This window comes from Antedon mediterranea, chromosome 10 (genome assembly GCF_964355755.1).
Source record: "Antedon mediterranea chromosome 10, ecAntMedi1.1, whole genome shotgun sequence".
NCBI classification, from domain to species: Eukaryota; Metazoa; Echinodermata; class Crinoidea; order Comatulida; family Antedonidae; genus Antedon; species Antedon mediterranea.
The window spans coordinates 24,470,251-24,493,974 of record NC_092679.1 but is presented as its reverse complement, the minus strand read 5'-3'; the positions used below and the strand labels follow the sequence as shown (position 1 = coordinate 24,493,974).

General features: G+C 32.7%; 2 protein-coding genes across 3 annotated transcripts; one reads left to right on the top strand and one right to left on the bottom strand.

Annotated features, from left to right (window-relative positions):
* Nucleotides 1-2: 2 nt before the first annotated feature.
* On the top strand, nucleotides 3-3,517 carry LOC140061044 (mannan-binding lectin serine protease 1-like; the record flags this gene model as incomplete). The annotated part of the gene is made up of 3 exons (XM_072107451.1): nucleotides 3-443; nucleotides 1,325-2,186; nucleotides 2,690-3,517. Coding segments are annotated over 3 exons (1,488 nt in total), but the record flags the coding sequence as incomplete, so codon positions are not given.
* Nucleotides 3,518-5,513: 1,996 nt separating this feature from the next.
* On the bottom strand, nucleotides 5,514-23,132 carry LOC140060748 (uncharacterized). 2 transcript variants are annotated; one of them, XM_072107084.1, is made up of 22 exons: nucleotides 23,051-23,132; nucleotides 20,675-20,864; nucleotides 19,832-19,967; nucleotides 19,303-19,378; nucleotides 18,690-18,887; nucleotides 17,415-17,553; nucleotides 16,593-16,730; nucleotides 16,129-16,226; nucleotides 15,788-15,912; nucleotides 15,084-15,208; nucleotides 13,787-13,930; nucleotides 13,166-13,309; nucleotides 12,806-12,949; nucleotides 12,342-12,485; nucleotides 11,880-12,020; nucleotides 11,454-11,569; nucleotides 10,883-11,001; nucleotides 8,813-8,943; nucleotides 8,095-8,238; nucleotides 7,287-7,509; nucleotides 6,576-6,755; nucleotides 5,514-6,346 (listed from the first exon to the last, which is right to left on the bottom strand). In XM_072107084.1, exons 1-21 carry the CDS (start codon nucleotides 23,075-23,077, stop codon nucleotides 6,599-6,601), a joined length of 2,859 nt encoding a protein of 952 aa, XP_071963185.1. In that variant the 5' UTR covers nucleotides 23,078-23,132; the 3' UTR covers nucleotides 5,514-6,346; nucleotides 6,576-6,598. The 2 variants fall into 2 exon arrangements, with proteins under 2 accessions (XP_071963185.1, XP_071963186.1); XM_072107085.1 differs by lacking the exon at nucleotides 12,806-12,949.
* Nucleotides 23,133-23,724: the final 592 nt, after the last annotated feature.

The following is a 23,724-nucleotide window of genomic DNA, read 5'->3' as shown; positions in this document are numbered from 1 at the left end:
ACAATAACTTCACTTTTGGAAATTCCGTGTATTATGAATGTGACAGTTATTATGATCTGACTTTAGAAAGTGAAAGTAGTAGAGTATGTACTACTGAAGGTGTATGGCGTCCCGATGAACCAGTCTGTGAACAGATTTGTGGTGAAGCTGATGTCCCCCCTAACCCTCGACCACTTGGTGATCGTCAAATAGGTCGTATTTATGGCGGTAGAAGAGCAGTTGCTGGATCATGGCCATGGCAAGCCTTACTAAGAATCAGAAGAACGAAGTGGGACTATGTGGAATCAATCTGTGGAGGAGTTTTGATAAATGACCAGTGGATACTGACAGCCGCCCATTGTCTAAACGATACTACAACACCATTTGGTAGAGGTGTGCTACCACCCTCTTCTGTGGATATCTTTTTGGGGTCTAACGAACTGTCAAGCCAGGAAGATAAAGAGGTATACCATTGTTAATCATCCACGACATAATACCAACAATATTGAATAATGTGAATCCATGAATAATCTTGTAAATAATAGATATACCATTACTAAAAGATTATTTACGTTATAAATTTCAACACCACCATCTTAAATTGCCAAATTTGCAGTACTTTCTGAGTATTCGGTATACATTGTCTTTGGGTAAAACGATTACATTTACTTATTAACATAACGAAATATGTGGTACGTGTCATTTCCGACCACTAATGCTTCTTTAAAATATGAACCCCAGTTCTATCCAATGTTTTGTAGACCATCCCATAGACACACATGTTAACAATGGATTAGGTGTTGGTTCTTCCAGAATACACAAAATAAGCTATTTATTTATTTAACAACATCTTTATACAGAATTACACAATCAGGTAAAAGAAAACCTGTTTTGCATTATGGTCCTGTCATAAATACAAAGAAATCATGGAAAAAAATTTTATTTTTTTGAAAAATAATGAGATCTGTATCTAGCTTTGAATGAAGCAATTGTTAGGGAATGCTTAATTTCAGTTGGTAGGTTATTCCATATTTAGCGCCAGCAACTTTGAACAACTTACCCCTTCTAGCATATCCGATTCTCAAAATACTACAATATTTGCCTAGTATCATATGAATATTTGGTACTATTATGATACAGCATCTTATTGTATGTATCATGTAAGGTTAAGGGTTATGTTATGATGATACTAGATGATACATGTGGAACACATGCGATGTTGTATTACCAAATATTGACAAATAATCCAGATAGACTATCGAGAATTCTGTATCTGTCCCAAAACAAAAGTTAGACGGTCCTTTACAATATATATAACAATTATATCATTTGCATTTTTTTAAAGGTTTATTATCCAGAAAAGTGTGTAATGCATCCAAAATTCGACGTGAACGCTGCATTTGATGCTGACATAGCTCTTATCAAACTAAACCAATCAGTTCAATTCGACGTGAACGCTGCATTTGATGCTGACATAGCTCTTATCAAACTAAACCAATCAGTTCAATTCGACGTGAACGCTGCATTTGATGCTGACATAGCTCTTATCAAACTAAACCAATCAGTTCAATTCGACGTGAACGCTGCATTTGATGCTGACATAGCTCTTATCAAACTAAACCAATCAGTTCAATTCGACGTGAACGCTGCATTTGATGCTGACATAGCTCTTATCAAACTAAACCAATCAGTTCAATTCGACGTGAACGCTGCATTTGATGCTGACATAGCTCTTATCAAACTAAACCAATCAGTTCAATTCGACGTGAACGCTGCATTTGATGCTGACATAGCTCTTATCAAACTAAACCAATCAGTTCAATTCGACGTGAACGCTGCATTTGATGCTGACATAGCTCTTATCAAACTAAACCAATCAGTTCAATTCGACGTGAACGCTGCATTTGATGCTGACATAGCTCTTATCAAACTAAACCAATCAGTTCAATTTTCCCGTGTAATACGTCCTATCTGTCTACCTGAACAAAGTAACACAACTGATAACAATAAAGCCAATGTTGACCACGCTGATGCACCATCAATGAAAGGTGTTGTAATTGGTTGGGGAGAAATGTCCGTGTATCATAGCACTTCGAATTACTTACGCGAGGTATACGTGTCACTTGTTTCAAGAAACACTTGTGATGATGCGTTCCGACCACCGGTAGAAGTCACTGAAAACATGGTGTGTGCAGGAGAAAGACATGGTAAGATTAATTTATTTACAACACAATATTAGAGATAAGATATTATTTAAACACAATGTACAGGCCAATTATATTCTTATAATAGGCCTTTACTTATAGAAACTCTAAGAAAAGAAACTATCATCTGATCGAATACATTCCTTCCAGCTAGTGTAACTAAAACCCAGCTAACGCATAATAAATCTAACCAGTTATTGAGAATCTTGGATACTGTAGGAATACAGTAGTGTGTGTGTGTGTTGTTCGGTCAATCCTCATTACGTTACCATGTCATTTGTAATGGTTTGTTTGGTTATAAATGTAGAATGGAGCTAAATTCGAAAGTTATACAAGTAAATGTTAAACATAAAGAGAATCAACCTCTGAATGAAAAAAAATCCTACTTATTTGAAAACTAAACTATTGACCAATGTTTTGTATTTGTTGTTGTTGTCACTAAGTTATCAACAGTTGTTAGGTTAGACAACAGTAACAATATTATCATACTTTTTTACTTCATGTAGGAGGCAAAGATGCATGTAGAGGTGATAGCGGTGGGCCTTTGATGTTTAGAAATTATGACCTGGCTTATTTTGTACATGGAATTGTATCCTGGGGCAACGGTTGTGCCAAACCTGGTTTTTATGGTGTTTACACTCGGGTTGAAAACTATGTCAATTGGATAAAAAATACTATTCAAACAGGCTAACACAATCATTATATATCATTTAATTGAGGCAACAAGTTATAGTTGTGTAAATGCTTGTAGTTTATTAATACACGAGACATAGTTGCTAGTAATAATATCCCTTTATTATTTGTTACTACGACTCTATAAGATGATAATAACGCAATGTATGCGCATATATGGCAATATTATGGCATAATGATTGAATTTCTATAAGTCGATATTTTGACAATTTTTGATAAAATCCCTGTACTATACTGCCCTGTCATGAAAGAGCGACTCAACTGACACATTTAAAAAAAAAATCACTTTTTTTTAGCTTTTTGGGCTATTTAGGGAATGATACACCTTGTGGTATATTCAGATATTCAACATTTTAACTAGAAATATGAAATTTAAAAATCAAAATACCACTCAATTACAAGTGTGTGTTACTATTGTCACCAAAGACTAACTCAACTACAAATGCCATGAAAGACTCACTCAAATGACATATTAACACATATTATCATAGGAAACATAAAATAATTTGGTACTGCCCTACGAATAATTGTCAATAATTATTTTATTCAATACTCACTTAAACTTGTTTAGTTATTATTAGCGTATTAATTTTATTTCTGGAATTTTTAGAATTAAATACCCTGGAGAGAGACTATGTGAACACCGTAATTATATTATTATTGAATATTCTCTCTCTTAAATTAATACTTAAAACTAAAGTAAAAATACAAGAAACATGAAAAACAATTTTCGAAAATTTCCCTGTACTATAGTACAGGGATTTTTTCGAAGAAATTTCCATTTTTCGACCTTTTTATTTTTCGATAAAACTGGTTACTATAGCACAATTAACATGCGCAGAACCCATTAGTCGACTCTGCGCATGTTTATTATGCTATAGTAACCATTTATGTCAAAACTGGTTACTATAGCACAATTGACAGAGACGAATAATGGGTTCTGCGCATGTTTATTATGAAATAGTAACCATTTATGTCAACAAATAAAAGGGTCAAAAATCGGCAATTTTTTGAAAATTTCCCTGTACTATTGTACAGGGATTTAAAAAAAAAATTTCGTATCTGTACAGGGATTTTTCAAAAAATGCCAAATTTTCGACCTTTTTATTTTTCGATAAAACTGGTTACTATAGCAAAATTGACATGCGCAGAACCCAGTATTCGTCTCTGCGCATGTTTATTATGCAATAGTAACCATTTATGTCAAAAAATAAAAGGGTCGAAAATCGGCAATTTTTCGAAAATTTCCCTGTACTATAGTACAGGGATTTTTCAAAAAATGGCAAATTTTCGACCTTTTTATTTTTCGATAAAACTGGTTACTATAGCACAATTGACATGCGCAGAACCCATTTTTCGCCTCTGCGCATGTTTATTATGCAATAGTAACCATTTCTGTCAAAAAATAAAAGGGTCGAAAATCGGCAATTTTTCAAAAATTTTCCTGTACTATAGTACAGGGATTTTTCAAAAAAATGGCAAATTTTCGACCTTTTTATTTTTCGATAAAACTGGTTACTATAGCACAATTGACATGCGCAGAACCCATTATTCGCCTCTGCGCATGTTTATTATGCTATAGTAACCATTTATGTCTAAACTGGTTACTGTAGCACAATTGACATGCGCAGAACCCAGTATTCGTCTCTGCGCATGTTTATTATGCAATAGTAACCATTTATGTCAAAAAATAAAAGGGTCGAAAATCGGCAATTTTTCGAAAATTTCTCTGTACTATAGTACAAGGATTTTTCAAAAAATGGCAAATTTTCGACCTTTTTATTTTTCGATAAAACTGGTTACTATAGCACAATTGACATGCGCAGAACCCATTTTTCGCCTCTCCGCATGTTTATTATGCAATAGTAACCATTTATGTCAAATATGGTTATGATAACACAATTGACAAGCGCAGAACCCATTATTCGTCTCTGCGCATGTTTATTATGCAATAGTAACCATTTATGTCAAAAAATAAAAGGGTCGAAAATTTTTGAAAAATGGCCGATTTTCGACCCTTTTAGTTTTTGACATTTAATGCGCAGAGACGAATAATGGGTTCTGCGCATGTTAATTGTGCTATAGTAACCAGTTTTATCGAAAAATAAAAAGGTCAAAAATTGGCCATTTTATAGTACAGGAAAATTTTCGAAAAATGGCCAAATTTCGAGCTTTTTATTTTTTGACAAAACTGGTTACTATGACTCTACTATACGATGATGATAACGCAATATATGCGCATATATGGCAATATTATTGCATAATAATTGAATTTTAAGTCGATACTTTTTCTGCAGTAGGATAAGAAGATACATTAATAGAATAATAACCAATTAATTATGTTATAAATTATCATGATGAGGATCAAGAAACAGCAACAACGACAGAGTAGAAGCGACAACATCAGTAATCAGGAAAAACAACAACGTTCTCAATTTTACCATCGATACAAAACAGTTTATAATTTGAGAAGCTAGCACAAATTGTTGGGTAAAAATAAGGATCCTGTCAGACTACATAAATCGTAACATAATGTTTTAGTCATGGCATTGCGGATAGCCTATAGGTCACTGCGACACTCATCACCCATGAACGATATGGCGGAAAAGTTTACAAAAAATACACAGTGAAATATAGTGCTTTTATCATGCATTTATTATTCACTATTTACTATTTAAAACAATTAATGCCAATTGGCAAAACTCGTTACCGTGCATTGATAGAAATAGAATCAGGAGGGTCTGTATACAGTAAAATGTAAAAGATATTAAGATAGGCTTTAGAATTAAGCCGTCAAGATGTGTAACATTGATCGGTCAACTCGACGATATTGGGTCAGATGACCTGACAATAATAAGCACTGTTTATAAGATAACATTAGCAGAATGGAATACTCAATTAATAATTTCAATATAATAATAATAGTAATAATAACACTAATAATTATAATAATAATCATAAATTGTGGTGATTAGGATTCTCTTTGAACCAGACAAGATGACTTAATATATTAAATTTTTATTTATCATAAAAAAAGAAAAGAATAATATTACCAAGAAAAAAAGAGAGGAATATCTAGAATGAATTTTAAAGTAAAACCAAAGAAAACCTACCACAAGAAGATAATTTAAATTGGAAACAAGATGACCTTTTATATTAAAAAGAAAGGTTTGAGGTGAAACCAAGAAGACTAGTTTCAAACTAGTTTGACTAGTAGTAGTAATGTGAGAAAAAAAAAGACATGCAGAAAAGAAAGTATTGAGAAACATGTTAGTGGTTGAAAGGAAAAGGGAACGCAACAGCAATCATTAAAGGAGAATATCATAAAATTGGCCTTGTTCTTACAAAGAGCGAAGACCTTAAATAACTTGATTGAATAATGCTAACATACAATTCATTCTTAAATATTGTTTAAAACAAATCAAAATCCGTAGTTAAGCCGGTCGATTTCTTCTTTGTCAAACCATTACCTGAAAGAGAGAGAGAAAAAATGTTTCCAAATCAATAGTAGAGAGCGTGTGAGGTGTTTAAAAACCGAGACATCGAAAGTAGAAACTCTAGAACCATACATGTACAAGAGAACCGAAGACAAAGAAATGGACATTCAACAATACATCAATCGAACTGAAGCTAATTATTTTTCATCCTTTCTATTTATGATTAAAAAAAGAATAGAAACATGCACATGTTCCTTCCTACCTCTTGTTCTTTTACACGCTCAATTAAGATGCATCGGCATCTTCGATAACATATGTCATGTAAAAGCCTCTGTAGTATTTGTCTCTGTTGGAATTATTAGCAGTCTTGAATCTGACAACAACTGATTCAACGTTTTCGTAAGTGAATGTTTGTGAGGCATCATTACCGCTAATTTTTTCTCTGCAATGAAATCCATCATGATAATGCATAAGAAGAATGTTTCAAGGAGAAAAAGGTTGAAATAGATCTTTAATGTAGTTTATATATTCATAGGATATCGCTAACTATAATGTATTGACAAAATAATAAAGATTATTAATGAATTGAAAATAGAGCAATCATGAATTTTTCAACGAAAGAACTCTCAAAGTTTACAAAAAGCTGAGCGTACATAAGAGAGGGTTAACCATTAGATATCACTTTTCCGTGAGGTAGGGCTAATTCAAATGACACGTGATGCGTAATTAACCAATCAAATTGCATGAATACATCATAAGTTGTAATGAAATTTATGATTGTGTCTATTTCAATTAATTACTCAAAATTCAAAAGAAAACTTAATTTCATTTGTAAATTCATAACAAATTTAAATACAGACAATGGGGAAATAATTTAACCATTGTGACATTGAATAAGCTATTCCACAACACAACACAATCTTGCCAGGGAAATAGCATTAAAATGATGAAACGTATTTATATTATTACTTACTTGAGGGTACCTCGGTTAAGAAACAGTTTGCTGTTGATCCAAGATTCTAAATCGAGGTCTTCGAAAGCAAACGTGATTTTCTTTCCAGATGGTACATCGACAGTGATATCACAGAAATTGTACGCATTTATGAAATAACTTCTTGGGTACTGAAACGGATATCCGGGGGACTTGATGATTCCTCCAGTATCTGTAGTTGTATGTTGCATTGCTGGTTCACACTCTAAAAAAACAACAAACATCTTATCTAATTTACACTTTACTATTTAATCGTCACACTAACGTGAATGACGCAATACAATTCTTTTATGAAAAAAAATTAAAACTGATTTTGTAAGCAAAGCAGCACTGTTGGCTAGACGGCGCGCACACAGGTTGCATTTTAAACGTGGATCAGTCAATATTTACTTAAAGTAGTATGTATTAGACAAAAAACCCCTTCAATTAGATGTATGATTTACATTCATTCGTGAAATAAGACGTGAAATCAGTGGGGAAAAACATAATTAGCCCAGAACAATTTCAGCTGTCTAACAATGTTTAGTATCGCTGGCCTAGGCAGATATACTTAGATATGTTGTTATAATGTGTTATAAAACGAATAATGCATGTTTATATTTTTTTCTTAATACAATGGTACAAATAATTTAATTTTGTGGAAGATTCATTCGGCTTTCGCCTCGAGAAACGTTTCATCTTTTACCTCATGAAATTATTCGTACCATTTTACTCATAAACATTCATTTTATTTGTATACAGTTTAGCAATTGTATTTCCTATAATAATATAATACAAATACAACGCTTACTATCAGTACAATGACTTAGATCGCATGAAATAGTCTGCATGTTTAGGCCTATGCACGTTGAGCCAGAACAAGTCCTAGTCCGCTGTTTGTACCCAGTTCCACAAGTAGCACTGCAATCTCCCCAACTGCTCCAACTATCCCAGGCTAATAATCACAAAGAAGCTATCATTAATTCACGTACTAACTGGTACACTGACTTTCGTTTTGTTACCATTTTAAGTTATTTGGTTGAGTTGGTTTTGAGTGGCGGGATGCTATCTTTTCAGAGAGATCAAGGCCTTTAGTGTTAACCAGAAATTTAAAGTATAATATTGTTTTATGTTACTATATACCAAACATGTATACACATGGTTCTAAAGTAGTGTTTTATTTTAATTACTTCGCCCTATACCATCTAATGTTGAGGCTGTGCTCGAGTTTTAGCTCACTATTATTCGAATCTAGTTTTTACTATATTTTCCGACGTGCTAATGTACATTAATATAATAGCCGAATCAACTTAATCCCGTGATGCTCTGATCAATCGATAGACGGTATATGTTTGATCCAAAATATAATGAACAATAATAGGCCTACACAAACAGTTTATACTGTTTGTGCTCATGCTTATTATTTGCTCCTGGTAAATGATGTACTTTTTAATTAAACTTGCCGAAATATTATTATCATCAGAATAATTTATTATGATTAATTTATAATGTAAAATATCTGTACTAACTAGCAGGAGCAGTCGATTTCACCACATATCTGAGCTTAAATCCAGTCCATCCAACTTGATCATCCGAATAGAATTTAATAATTGCTTCATTGTTAAAAGATATATCTTCAGGCAAATTCTGTCCACAAAATCTATAGAAAGTAAATATTTATAAAATCACTCACAATAACAATTTTGTTCACATTACTAGCTTATTTGTAATATTGTTACTATGAATTAATAAAATAATGGCTCGTTATCTTGCAGCGCAGTACCCATCATCGCCGTGGCACGTTATACTTTGTCATATCGCAGCGCAGTGTCCCATCATGCCCCGGCATCACCGTTTCACGTCATACTTCATCATATCGCAATGCAGTGTCCCATCATGCCTCGGCATCACCTACTTCAGAGCCATATATATAGAGAGAGTTACGACTTTGCGTTCACGGATTTTAGAAAGTCACGTGGTGTGCACGCCGGCCATGTTTGTGTCCAACTAGCCTATGTAGCGTATGGAGTCGAGTCATTTGCTTAAAAAATGTATAACATTCACAAGGCTTTAAATATCGAATTTAATATCAAAACAATCAATTTGTTTAAAGGTTTTTGTTAAGATAATAACGAAATCATAAAGTTACTGCGAACATGATTTTAAACAACAAAATGTAAAAACAATGCATTACTATAGAGAATCGCTGTACAAACTAAACGCGCACGCGTAGAGCGTGCTTGGAGCGCACAACCAGAGCCGTTCCGAAATTGCTATTTTTGTTGTTTTAAATCATGTTCGCAGTAACTTTATAATTTTTTTATTATTTTAACAAAAACCTTTAATCAAATTGATTGTTTTGATATTAAATTCGATAATTAAAGCCTTTTGAACGTTATACATTTTCAAAACAAAAGACTCAACTCCATACGCTACATAGGAATAGTTGGACACAAACACGGCTTCTAATCCATTCAATGCCGTAACTCTCTCTATATATGGCTCTGACCTACTTCGTTATATCACAGCGCCGATGTCCCATCATGCCCCGCCCGCGATTTTTTTTTTCGTACATAAGTTGGGGACCCCCTCATGAAACGTCACAAAATAAACATGAATAATTCATCAGTTAAATTGTCTTGTTCCGTGTGCACCCAAGCGTATAGAAAACAAGAAGTGATGACACAAGTGCGGTACGCGTACGATTCTAGGCCTATCTCCGCTGTTGTTGCGGCGTGCGATTTCATAGAAGAATAGCGGCCTTTTGTGTGGATTGTCGAAATAATCAGCCTTTAGTTTATGGTGTTTTTAATATAATTTTTTACTAAAGAATTACGTGTTAAAACTATAGTTTCTATTAATACTATTAGGCCTAATTATTAGTCTCTAAACCCATGTCTATTCCCGTCTATTCTAGTAGTACCTGTGTGGGTGTGTGTGTATTAGGTATGACCAAAGATAGGCCTAGTTACACTATCTTTGGTATGACACAATCCGAGTAATAAGTCAGCAAAATTAAACAATAAACATTACACAAAAACACATTTTTATTCTCGTGGGTCAAATCTTCCCATCTCATGTGTTCATATACGCGCATTTTTAAAGTTCCTTTGAGTACATGCATATTGTTTGATAATAAAATAGCAGAATTAAAAAAATACAGTACACAAATTATACACATTCTTTATTCTTGTGGGTCTAAGCTTTCTTTGGGCTATGTCCAATGAATTACTACTTAGTTTAATGTCTTGCCGTACTTGCCTAGCTGTCGATAGCCTCGACTCGACACATTTTGTGTGAAGAAGAGTGCGCGAAGGCAATCACGTGAATTGACTTATAATCCTAGGCCTACTGTAGAAAGTATCGTATCGCAGTTAGTGTAATCACTTCTTGTTGCTATACGCTTGGGTGCACACGGAACAACAAATTTAACTGATGAATTACTCATGTTTATTTTGTGACGTTTCATGAAGGGGTCCCCAACTTATGTACGAAAAAAAAAATCGCACCCCGGCATCACCATGGCACGTCATAATCATTTCGCAGTGCACGTGTCTCACCACCGTGTTCCCCCTCATATAAAATAATGTGCTACAAACTTTTGAAAGTCGTTATCATCAACTCCGATTCTAATGTGATCGTAACAAGCATCAGCAGCGGTGTCATATTCCAGATCCAAGCGGTCAAAATACAAATAACCGAATTTTCCTTCAGGCACCTGGAGAGTAATGAGTAAATAACTTAAATAGGAGCGAGACAGGCGCGATGATGTAAATTTAGATTTATCGCGCTAGCCTAGATGGACATTTTAGTCCCAATTGACCTTTTAAATATCGCGCTAGCTTAGCTGGAAATTTTAGTCCCGATTGACCTTTTAAATATGGCGCCCTCTGGAGTTATCGAAGTCACAATAAGCCATTCTTATGACAACTACCTGATACTGTTATCGATCAATAAAAGAGGCAATTGGTGATGGAAACTGGAAAAAGATACATTTTTTTTTACATTCAATGATATAGAATTTATTGTTGGCTTTATTGAAATTTAAATTGTTGTTGGGGTTGCCGCATTTTATTCATCACTAACAATGCGGTTGTACAGTTTCAAAACACATAGGCCTAGACTAGACTTAGACTAGACTTATTTTATAAGCAAAATGTAATCACTTACAGTAATGACCCATCTACATTCTGATTCAGTGGGATATCCGCTTGGATAGTTCTCAGATTGGATAACATCATAAACATTCTCACTGGCATCTTGTGTACAACCACCGATAGCAGGAACTTTTGATTGTATGGAAGAAACAAAATGGTTAGTATTAGTAAAGAGGCACCGTTTAAACATTGCGAAATGATGCTAACTTAGCATACACGATTTAATTAAAAATTGCAATAATAACCTGTATTTTTTTTTATCATTATCGATGATAACGATAATAACGACGACGACAACAATCGACAACGACACCAGAATGGAAGATGTAATAATTCATAAACATAATAGTCAGTTATTTTCCAAAAAATAATAGTCAGTAGTATATTTTTAAAATGTAGTATATTATTTAAATAATATACTACCTTGAGCATCATTTACCTGGACAATCATCTAGATCACATGATGTCTCTTCCGTAGTGTCACCAATACAGTCCGTTGTTGCGCACTCTCTGCTACGAGTCTTGGTTGCTGTACCACAAGTAGCACTGCAGTCACCCCATTCAGACCAAGAACCCCACTCTGTATAAGAACAGTATTATTATCTAGTATGTAATGAATCATCATGACAAGTTTAAAATAAAATGTTATTATTCATTTGAATTTTATTTTATAGGTTTTAATTCGTGCTTAAACCTATAGCATCTAAAAAATAAGGAATATTTATCTGCGGTCTATAAACAACTAATTTTATCTTCAATAATACAGACAATAAGATTGAAAATGTAACTATGTTGAAAATTCTAAATGACGTATGTCTGGTCTGTATTTAACTCACAGAGAGTTAAAAAGAAAACAAATTGCTTGTCACACATTTTTTAATTACCAATATAATATACGTACCATTTGGACATCTATCTAGATCACATGACAATTCTTCCGTAGTGTCACCAATACAGTCATTAGTTGCGCACTCTCTGCTACGCGTCTTGGTTGCTGTACCACAAGTAGCACTGCAGTCACCCCATTCAGACCAAGAACCCCACTCTGTATAAGAACAGTATTATTATCTAGTATGTATAGAATCATCATGAAAAGTTTAAAATAAAATTTTATTATTCATTTGAATTTTATTTTATAGGTTTTAATTCGTGCTTAAACCTATAGCATCTAAAAAATAAGGAATATTTATCTGCGGTCTATAAACAACTAATTTTATCTTCAATAATACAGACAATAAGATTGAAAATGTAACTATGTTGACAATTCTAAATGACGTATGTCTGGTCTGTATTTAACTCACAGAGAGTTAAAAAGAAAACAAATTGCTTGTCACACATTTTTTTAATTAACAATATAATACGTACCATTTGGACATCCATCTAGATCACATGACAATTCTTCCGTAGTGTCACCAATACAGTCAATGGTTGCGCACTCTCTGATACGAGTCTTGGTTGCTGTACCACAAGTGGCACTGCAGTCACCCCATTCAGACCAAGAACCCCACTCTGTATAAGAAGAATACAATAGCTAGTATTTGAAACGTTCAATGTTTAATAACATTTATTCAACAATGGTAAAAAAAAAAATATATAAGGGTAAATGTAGTAAAACAATAATAGTAGTAATAACAGAAAAGCAAACAAAATGAAAGGCAGCTAATAATATACTTTGAATGGCAATTTTTATCTGGTATCACAGAAATACGATGCCATTATACGTACCATTTGGACATCCATCTAGATCACATGATGTTTCTTCCGTAATGTCACCGGTACAGTCAGTGGTTGCACACTCTCTGCTACGAGTCTTGGTTGCTGTACCACAAGTGGCACTGCAGTCACTCCATTCAGACCAAGAACCCCACTCTGTATAAGAACAGTACATCAATTAATATATTATGTATAGGTAAACAGACCAAGAACCCCACTATGTGTAAAACAATACATTGTCTAGCATTTTAAAAGGTTGTTAACGGTAATGCTGGTATGCTATGTTGTAAGTTAATTTGAAATGTTGGACAGTAGTTTAACTTTTGTTAACTTGGTAATGAAGAAAAGCAACATTGTGTACTTTTCCCAGTCATTAGCAGGAAATGCGACATCACATAAGGCTAATAAAACACATAATGTAAATAATGCGTTATACCAGGCCACTAATATGCTTTTCGTAGCTAATCCATGCAGCAAACATGAATTGTTCAGTAGTCGTATTCTGCTACCTTATTGAATAGCATTAGGAGTGAGTTGAGCTCCTGACGAATAAATGTCTATTATAGGCCTAATAGTCTATCGTGTCCAGAGAATGCTAATCTTATCACAGAAATACGATGCCGTTATACGTACCATTTGAACATCCATCTAGATCACATGACAATTCTTCTGTACTGTCACCAATACAGTCAGTGGTTGTGCACTCTCTGCTACGAGTCTTGGTTGCTGTACCACAAGTAGCACTGCAGTCACCCCATTCAGACCAAGAACCCCAATCTTATTCGGAAACAATACAGTAATTTAAAATTTTTCTTCAATACAAACACAATGCCACGCAATTAAAGTAGTTATCTATATTGATTGAAAATGTTCATCTGGTTTGTAGGTATAAGTATCTTGAAAATATTCTTTTTTTGAAACCAACAATTAGTAAAAACTAACCTTGACAGTTTCGCTGTCCTGTCATTAAACAGAATAGGCCCTCTAGAGGTCAGTCTGTTTGATGACAGATCGTCATTATTTCTGAAGAAGCTGCCCGATCAGGACAGCGAAACTGTCAAGGTTAGTTTTTACTAATTATTGGTTTGAAAAAAAGAATATTTTCAAGATAGTTATCTCAGATTTTATCTGATGTGAAAAATAAATTTTAATACATTTTGGTAAATAAGCATTCAACGTGTTCTCATTTTCAGCAACGTTAGTATTAGAACATAGACCTATTAATTTCATTGATTTGTTCCAAGAATGACGTAATATTCTAGAGACTAGAATGACAAAGAAATATTAAAATCATTATTTGAATCATAATTTTCAAAATATCACGATCGCAAATGTTGTCCTATTAATTCAGGGTTATCTTCATTTGCTATATTTTTAATATCCTGGGTTGGGTCAAAATTAAAGTCTTTCTGATGATTTAATTATTAATTTACCGTTCCATTTCAGTTGGCAATTTTCAGAGTCCCCCTTTTCCGTATCAGATGTTGTATTTTCCTTAGCAGGTGTATTCTTATGATGAATTGTGGCTTGAAATATCTTGTCTCAACTACTCTTTATTGTATTTATATGCAATTTTATGTATTAAAAAACTAGTTTAATATGATTTTATTGTGTATTATCATGTATATTACATAGTGGAAGTAATACAGGAGACATTCAAAATTGAAAAATTGAAAATTGTTTAAAGTATTCTATTGATTGGATAAGAGCATTCATTCTGTAATGCTGGCATTTCCCATCTTAAAATGTGTGTAACCAATGGCTTAAAATAATAAATCTGATTAGAAGAGTTTCATCTTGAAAAAACGAAAACATGTTTGATGGTTTGATCTGACGGGTAGTAATAGTAATGATCAGCTATTCAATTAAATAGAAATATTCTGTTTTATAATATTCATTACTATGTGTACTGTATGTGAAATATTCTTACTAGATACAAATGTGTATGTGGCACTAAATCCAGGTTCTGTCCAGAAATCATCTGAGTGAAACTCCAACATTATAGTATTTCCAATTGACTGTATAGTTTCATGCTGAAGGGAGGTGCCACAAAACCTAAGAAAATATTGTATATGTTAAGTCATTATGCTTGTCATAGGTCAGCTCACTTGCATCTTGGGTCCCTGCGTTACGTCTCCATTACTTAACAAAGCATTATTGAACAAAAGATTCCTATAGAGGAAGCAATGCAATCGGCATGTGGAATTTCTCTAGGCGTGCATTTAAACGATGCTCGTGTTAAAAAAAACAAAAACAAAAAAAGCATGCAAACCTAACTTACACTGTAGGTTTCAAAACAGTGCACATTGACAGTGCCGTTAATTTCGGCCGTTGGATATGGGACGACCATTATAAGGTGGGCCAATAAGAACACATATTCTTTTGGACGCCATTGAATCGAGTCACCGCCCAAGGAACATACCTACCAAAATAGATTAATACAAATGTTCTTAAACAACAATGGTGAGTAAAGATGGCAGTGATTATAGCCGACCAACCCTCGTCGGACCCAATAAAGACAATTGAGTACATTACGACAAAAGTGGCACACTATAATGTATTCGTCCCAACTTGCGGCCGAAATGATCAGACACCGAAATGTACGTGGTATTGAAATTGATACAGGTAACGTACAAAGGTGCTGATGTATCAAATTGTAAGCCATCGTAACGTATATAAACTTGGTCCCAATAGCAAGTAGAATCTTCTTCAATCGAAAATGCTTCAAAATATAATACAACTGTATAGCCTTCCGGTGCCTAAAACAAAAGGAAAAATAGTATCCCTCAATTATGCGGGATCTACAGTGGTTATTGTTTAACATATCGTATTCGTTTTGGATTATTATGTGCAACAGAAAAAATATTAAGTATATGTGCCGAATTTACTCTTAAATAGACACAGTTCAGCACTTCCTCTTCATAGGACAGTTTACATCAACATTTTTTGTAATTAATATTTTGTTGCAAACTTACTTCAATTAAGTAGGTGCAGTCTATATTTAGTGGATAGTCTTGAGGATAATTCGGCGTCTTTATGTTCCCGTTGTCACTCGTGAAATGACCACCACAATCTTAGAAATAATAAAGTAATTCAACAAAAGTAATACTTACAGCAGAATAGTAATACGTCATAATATAAAAAAATAATACAATTTGTTTTCGTTTAGTAAGTTATTTCAATGTCACATAATAATTGAATTGAAATATAAATTACCTGACATGATAAAGCCAACATTTAAGTAAAAAACAGGTTTAAATGTAAGCCGTTTCTTCATAAGGAAAATCATAATTTAGACTAGGTTTTTTTCGAAGAAAATGTAAACTTTATAAAACTACAAAATGACCAATTACAAGTTTGATTTTATTATCTTAATTGTTCATGTTTTGTGGGACAATGCATTTAAAGGAACAAATTTAAATTATTTGAGTCTACTTACCATCCACATCTGACGAGATTGCCGTTAAAGACTGGCAGTATTCTCCGCCTAATCCATCTGGGCAAACACATGCGCAGTCCTTACCGACAAAGCCACCGTTTTTACAGTTTTGCTGCAATTCACTCTCACTGCAATCAGCTTTAAATTAAAAGAAGTTTTAATTAGAAGAAGCTATAGGAAATTATGGATTTGACAACAAAATGAGAAAATAGACAAACTACTGACATTAATTGCTAAGAATAATACATTTTCAATTTAACGATTAAGATGAAAATATACATGAGTTTAACCAGGAAGAACAAATATATTGTTTGAAGGTTTGCATGGCGAAATCAAATGTTGATATAAAGTTTGCGGTACACCACGTGTATTAGTTCTGAAAAGAACTCCTGAGGACCTGAGGACGATCAAAGCATATTGATCGAAACGTCGAAAAACTCAACAGTTATTTTCAGAACTAATACACGTGGTGTACCGCAAACTTTATATCAACAGGAACAAATATGTAATTATATCAAGAAAGAAATAAGAATACGGCGATAACTGGTCGTTCTTACTGCGAGGACGATTAAGACATATTGATAGAAACAGTTCCTTTCATAACTATAATACGAGGTGTACCGAAAACTTTTTATCAATACTTAAGACTGGTAAAACAATCTATTTCATAAACTACTTTTCCAAATGAAATCTTGATCCAATACATGTTGACAATGTGTTGGTATGTGTGGATTATGACATTAATAATAATTACGATTTCATGACATTATATTAAATGTAAAAATAAACATAAATTGAAGGAATAAAATTAAAAGAACTTACCGTTACATTCGTAAAGTGCATTGATAAACTGACTGTCCACGTGACTAAGGGATTGCTGTTGTCCAAAACTCAGTTGTTTCATAGCATCATGAGTTTCTATAACATAATCCGTATCCGCAAGATCATTTTTTTTGAATGTCTAATGAAACAAATAAAAATAGCATTTTTATTAGCTGAATTATTTTGATTTTGATCATTGGAACAAATAAAAAACAACATTGTCTAGTTGACGTCATGATTTTATCTTTTCCTTAAAGATGTATTGTCCCTTTGACTAATTCCAAAAAAATAAAAAATAAAAGATTTCGAAAAAAGGTGGGTCATTTTGAAGTATCATAATAGTTATTAACTATCACCAAAAATTTTTCGAAAAAAACAAAAAATTCATTGAAATACAGATGTTTTTTTGTTTAAAAAATAACTTTGACTTCCAGTCAAAGTTTTCAATCAAAACATATCCCATAATGAAACGCGCTTGTTTGGCTACTCTGTATGCATAATCATAAAACTTCCTCACGATCTGTGTGAAAATACCTTCTTAACCGTGACGAGTTTTAAACAATCCTAATTTAGCATATACATAATGCATACTCATGGTTTGAAATCTTTGTTTACTTTCGCTCGTGACGATTTTCTAGATGAAATGTAATCAAACTAATTTACCTGTTAATTACGTAAACTTGTTGTTTTTGGCTCAAATGTTCGACTTAAAGTGAATAACTTTAATATTACTTTGATATGGCCACTTTAAATTTAGAATATTTTGACCTTCATTTTTTTGTGTTTCAAGGGACAATACATCTTTAATCAACATCATAATTTGGAAAAAATCGAGCAAGACAAACTGTTAGATGCGATGTAGGCCTATACCTAAGAAGAGATGAAAATTCATTTTAACAATTTCAGATGAACAAATTATGAAAATTGTATAACGAAACTTGTGAGGAGGCATTTACATAATGCATACCAAAATTAAAATAGACACTAATCTCTACAGGCGTGAAGAACAAATTATTCAAGTGCAAAGTTCTTTTTTGTTACGCTGAAACTTTACTGAAAGGTAGATTTATATTATTAAGTTAAGAAAGCAGACAATTTTTAAAGTAAGAGTTCTGAAAAGTAAAAATTATCTTAGATTCACTTTGCAGGATTTTAATGTGATTTCGTTTTCTTTGAAACTCTATTTTTTATGAATTTTGTTATTCTGAAATAAAGTAATCAATCAATCAATAATATAGAAATAATTGTTCCAAAAATTAATTAATACAAACTTACGTTACGACTATAATGCATAACAGAACCAAGATCGTATGGTACCGAAAGAGTGCTCTGAGTCGTAACTATATCAAACTGCGATTGGAAGCCGGATTCGATGTTTTCTGTTATCACATCTATAAACTCGTCACGATCTGGCCGAGTATGTTCGTGACGCCTTCCGATAGCATGCCCTATCTCGTGTATCACGACTCCGATCTGTTGATAAATGTAAACAAACAAATCAGAGAGTTGCAACCTTCGCCAGGAGTAAAACGAGAAAATGGATCAAGAACCGTAGTTTTGACGTACAGCATAAAATATTTAAAAGAGGTCCATAATTTGTATCCTGATGAGGATGATTCTGCCATAGGAGGCGGATCCAGGTTTTTTTTTTTTTTTTTGGTTGAGGGTGTTTATTATTTATTTTAGTTGTTGATTATTTTTGATGACCTCGGCTGATTTTGTATATTCCTCGCAACGAGTGACTGATCTTTCTTACCTTCTTGTTTGTCTTATTTTGTAAAATTTATCTTATTTGCCTGAATAATGAACAAAAAGCAAGTAAGCAACAACAATAGCAAACTATAACAAAACAATAAATATAAATTCGAACAAAAAATTGGGTACGTACGGTGTTACAACCTGAATTCCCCAAAAAAACAAAGTTATCTTCAGTATCATCCGTAAAGCCCAACGACGCATAGCACCTATAATTATAATGAAATAAAAAAAACACACATAGGCACCACCATTGCACCGCAATAAAACGGTGGTAAAAACGTCGTAAGCAGCGTACACTGTGGTGTTTTTTCGACTGATATTAGGCGATCACATTTTTTTAAAGTGATGTAGGTCAATTTTTAAGGAACACTTTATAATAATGTTTTGCTCATACGACATGGTGTCCGAAAATCCCATAAACATACCATGTTAAATTAAAAAAAATCTGAACAGAGGGTCATATGAGGAAAAACATTACTGTAAATCAGACAACAATGCATTCTCAAAATGCCTAAAATGAGAGCTGAACGTGCATTCGAGCGCGTTATCACAATTAAATAATACTTTTCTGTTATTAAATTGAGCTAATTCCAAATTACACGACAACTACGCAGGTTAGAGCCTAGAAATGGGCTATAAATATAAAAACACAAACTTACCCGCCCTCAGGAGTAGCAAACACTAGTCTTGGCTTCGAATCTGCCATAGTACTACTATCAAATTCCTCGAATGTAAGACAAGTCTTATCCGATAGTATCTCCATAGCTTCGATTATTCGACTTCCATGATTAGTTACTGTTTGAGGAAAAAGTAAATAACATCCAAATTAGCTAATACCATGTAATTGCAAATTTTAAGTTTTGATGAATATTTAATTCTAGTAAATTTTACTATCCTTCCTTTCAGAATCAGAATTTGATACTAAATCAAATAATTTTAAAATGTGTTTATATTCCCCACAGTAAACACAGTAAAATAACTCATTTCAATATTGAAAGGCTATTATTTAAAAATACAAGTACAATTATTGTAGTTTGACAAAATCGATAATTTAAAAAATGTCTTAATTATCATTATAACAATACCACTTTTACACTGCCTAGCAAAACACAAGAGTTAACACAAACCCAGGCGACCTGCTGCCTAAAGCCGGGAATCGCAAGTTTCAGCTTATACGCATGCGAATTCATGTTTCCCTCTCTATGGCGACTCTCTAATTCTTTAGTTTTTTGCTTCAGCGGAATTGTTAGTTCGAATTGTTTCTATTTCTAAGAAGCGAAAAGTTGCGCAACCCATCAGAGCTTAGGAAATTAGCGTTCGCTAGTATTAATTAATACTAGGCCTAATTAGTAGGCTACTACTTCGGAATTTAATGAACATTGCAGCTATTCGCTCTTGTGGTTGAAATGTTTTTTCTCTGCGAAACGCTGGATTCATGCGGTTTGGTGTGTGCAAACTTTGGTGTTTTTCTATGTGAAAAAGAAAGGTGTATAGCGTCTTACCAATTGTGTTGTCGTCAGGTTTATATTGCCACGTTACGATTCCGTCAGGCCACGTTGCTGGACCGCTGTAGGCAGTGCGCCTTGATCTACCACTAGTCTTTATTCCATCGATAATTTGTTGCTGTTCTTCACTGATTATCATATCATTAACATATTCATTAACGTTGATTTCATTGAATTTTGCCTTTGACTGTATTAAATAAGGAGAAATAGTTTTACTAATCATCAACCAAATCAACCAACTAGTGAAGCAACAAATGTTTTGTTACATTGTTATCTATTTACAAAATAGAACATAATAATAACATTTTGAATACAATATAATTATATGATATCAATTTGAATACAATATATATGATATCAATTTGAATACAATATATATGATATCAATCTGAATATGAAATATAAAGGAAATAATAATATTTAATAATAAATAATAATAATGTATGGCGATATAATAGTATCCCGATAAGTCGTAATATGTTCCCCCATGGGGACCAACTGTCAGTAAATTCACTGTGGATAACTCCTGACAAATACAAATCCATTTAAAACTTTCAGTACCAGACAGACAGTCTAAGATGTAAGTATCTAGAATTCTAAGTGAGCTTGCTGAAGAATTAGCAGTATTAGAAATAATTTTTTTTTTTTTTTTTTTTTTTTTTTTTTTTTAAATTAGTATTGATACGTGACGCCAATATCTAAAAAAAGGTCCAATAGGCCTAGACCTACCTTTCTTTTTACTTTTTGTTACAAAAAAATAAACCATAGGCCTACACGTGCTAAACATAAACAAACATAGGATTTATCATGTATGAAGTATTCAAATCATCCAGCCCCTAAACATTGAATATACACAATTGAATAAATACATAAATAAGGGTAAGCTTTCTAATTTTTTATATTATAAAACATTGCCATCATACAAATATATTTTATTTTTACCACTCTTCCTAAATTATCAATAATAATTTCCCATATTATTTTATTTGTATTAACAATTATTCTGTGTAAAACATTTGTTTTATTTATTTTTATTTTTATTTATTCGGTATATAAAAATATATTACAAAACGACAGTCAAGGACTGAAATGAAATGTATTACAAAATAATAAAAAATTAGTTAAAATTGCCATAAAAATAGAAACATCTAATTAAAATTAGATATCGTACCATAAAATTATAAAACATACATGAATAAAAAACCTTAAAACATTCACTTATTACATATCTAAAAACGAGCTAGTGGTGCCTATTAATTATATCCACCATGGTGGGAACTGGAGATGACCTAAGTCTGCTGGTTTTACAATGAGGTACTTCTAGAAAGCGGTTGAATCTGAGAGACCGAGCTGGCTTATGAAGAGGGGGAAGTATTTCTCTAAACAGCTCGGATTTTAATAAGCCTTCCCCGAAAGACAACACCAGTTTGTTTCTTCTCTCAACAAGAGTGGGTAAACCAGTAACAGACAATGCAATGTCTGTTATTACCTTAAGGTGTTTTAAGGTAATTACAATAACCTTCTTTAGAACATTAGGTTAAAATAATCTTTTAGAAGATTTAGTAACAATATCTGAGACATGCAGATACCACTTTAAATAATTCTGAATATAATAGCTTAATATGCTGTACGTTATCTAGACCAATTTCATTAAGAGTATTAAAATTAAGCATCAAAAGATTGTTTCGAAGAAACAAAATTTGGAATTTGCAATTTGACAGGTTTAGGAGCCATATCAAGTTCAGTACACCACTGATATCTAAGTATAATTGTAAGAATTTAACTTCAGTTCCTCAATAGCCAGGTCATCGACGAATTTCTATCGACCGTAACTTCCAACCGCATCATCATTAATCAAGATCAATCTCCTACTCCATCTATCATTTTTTTAGTACAACATGTAGTTTCTAACGAATGATTATTTATTCCAAACGTATCTTTATTTATTACTTTCCACACTTTTAACGATAATGCTATCATTTAAAAGTTTACTTTAAACCAGTTCCTCATAAATTAATTTAAACTCATCATAGAGTTTGTTGAGATATGGAATGATAATAGTAAATAAGGCCTACCGAAAATAATGATTTAGATTTACTATTAAAAACAATTAGTTGAAGAATATTTCTTAAAGGTTTTATGCAATAGATTTTTTTTTGTTTTTAGTCCATTAAAATATATGCAAATATACGTGTATTTTATACACAATCTCATACGATTAAATGTCTATATTCTTATTTTACTTCGTCGTACGGCGCGTAATTGAAATGCTACTCTGATAAGGTAATTTTTATTTAAATAAATAAATTGTATTTTTTTTAAAGCACAAAACAAAACGATAGAATATTTAAAAGTGGATTAAATAAGTCTTACCTCATGTTTTCTCCTCGGTTTTTCCATAGGACGGGCTTCCAAACCGACGGCCAGGGCCAGCAGAAGAAAACACCAAATAGTCTTCATGATGAGTGTGTGACTTACCACTGAAAATCCTCCTTTTTATATATTCTCAGTATTAATTAAGGTATGATTAAATTAGGTTAAACTATAATATTATAAACACTTAATAGGATATGTACATGCAATATTAAATATTTACTTATCATTGTATTTCCCTTTTAATTAGGAGCATATGTATTTGAAATACTGTAACTTTAATTAAAATTGTATTGATATGTTTAAATATCTAATGTGATATAGGAATGCAACTAATATATTGGTGATTTGCAAAATGTAGGTAGCGTGAAGAGTAATGTAACTTGATATGTTATTATTGAAAAACTTGTTATTGGAAATATTAAATTGTAAAGTAAAGTTTGCAGTTCGTATCATAATTGCTGAAAAAAGAAGTAGGTAAAGTTTAGTAAAGTTTTTTAATTATGATTAATTTTTAACGACATTCTTAAAAGGAATTACTTTACTAGTATGTATTTGCCATGAAATCATTTAAGCATGTTTTCCAATAAGCGAATTTATTCATTTACAAAAGACATTCAGGTTCTAGGTATTTACTGTGATATCAAATCATGTACCATTCAAAACCTCGCGTA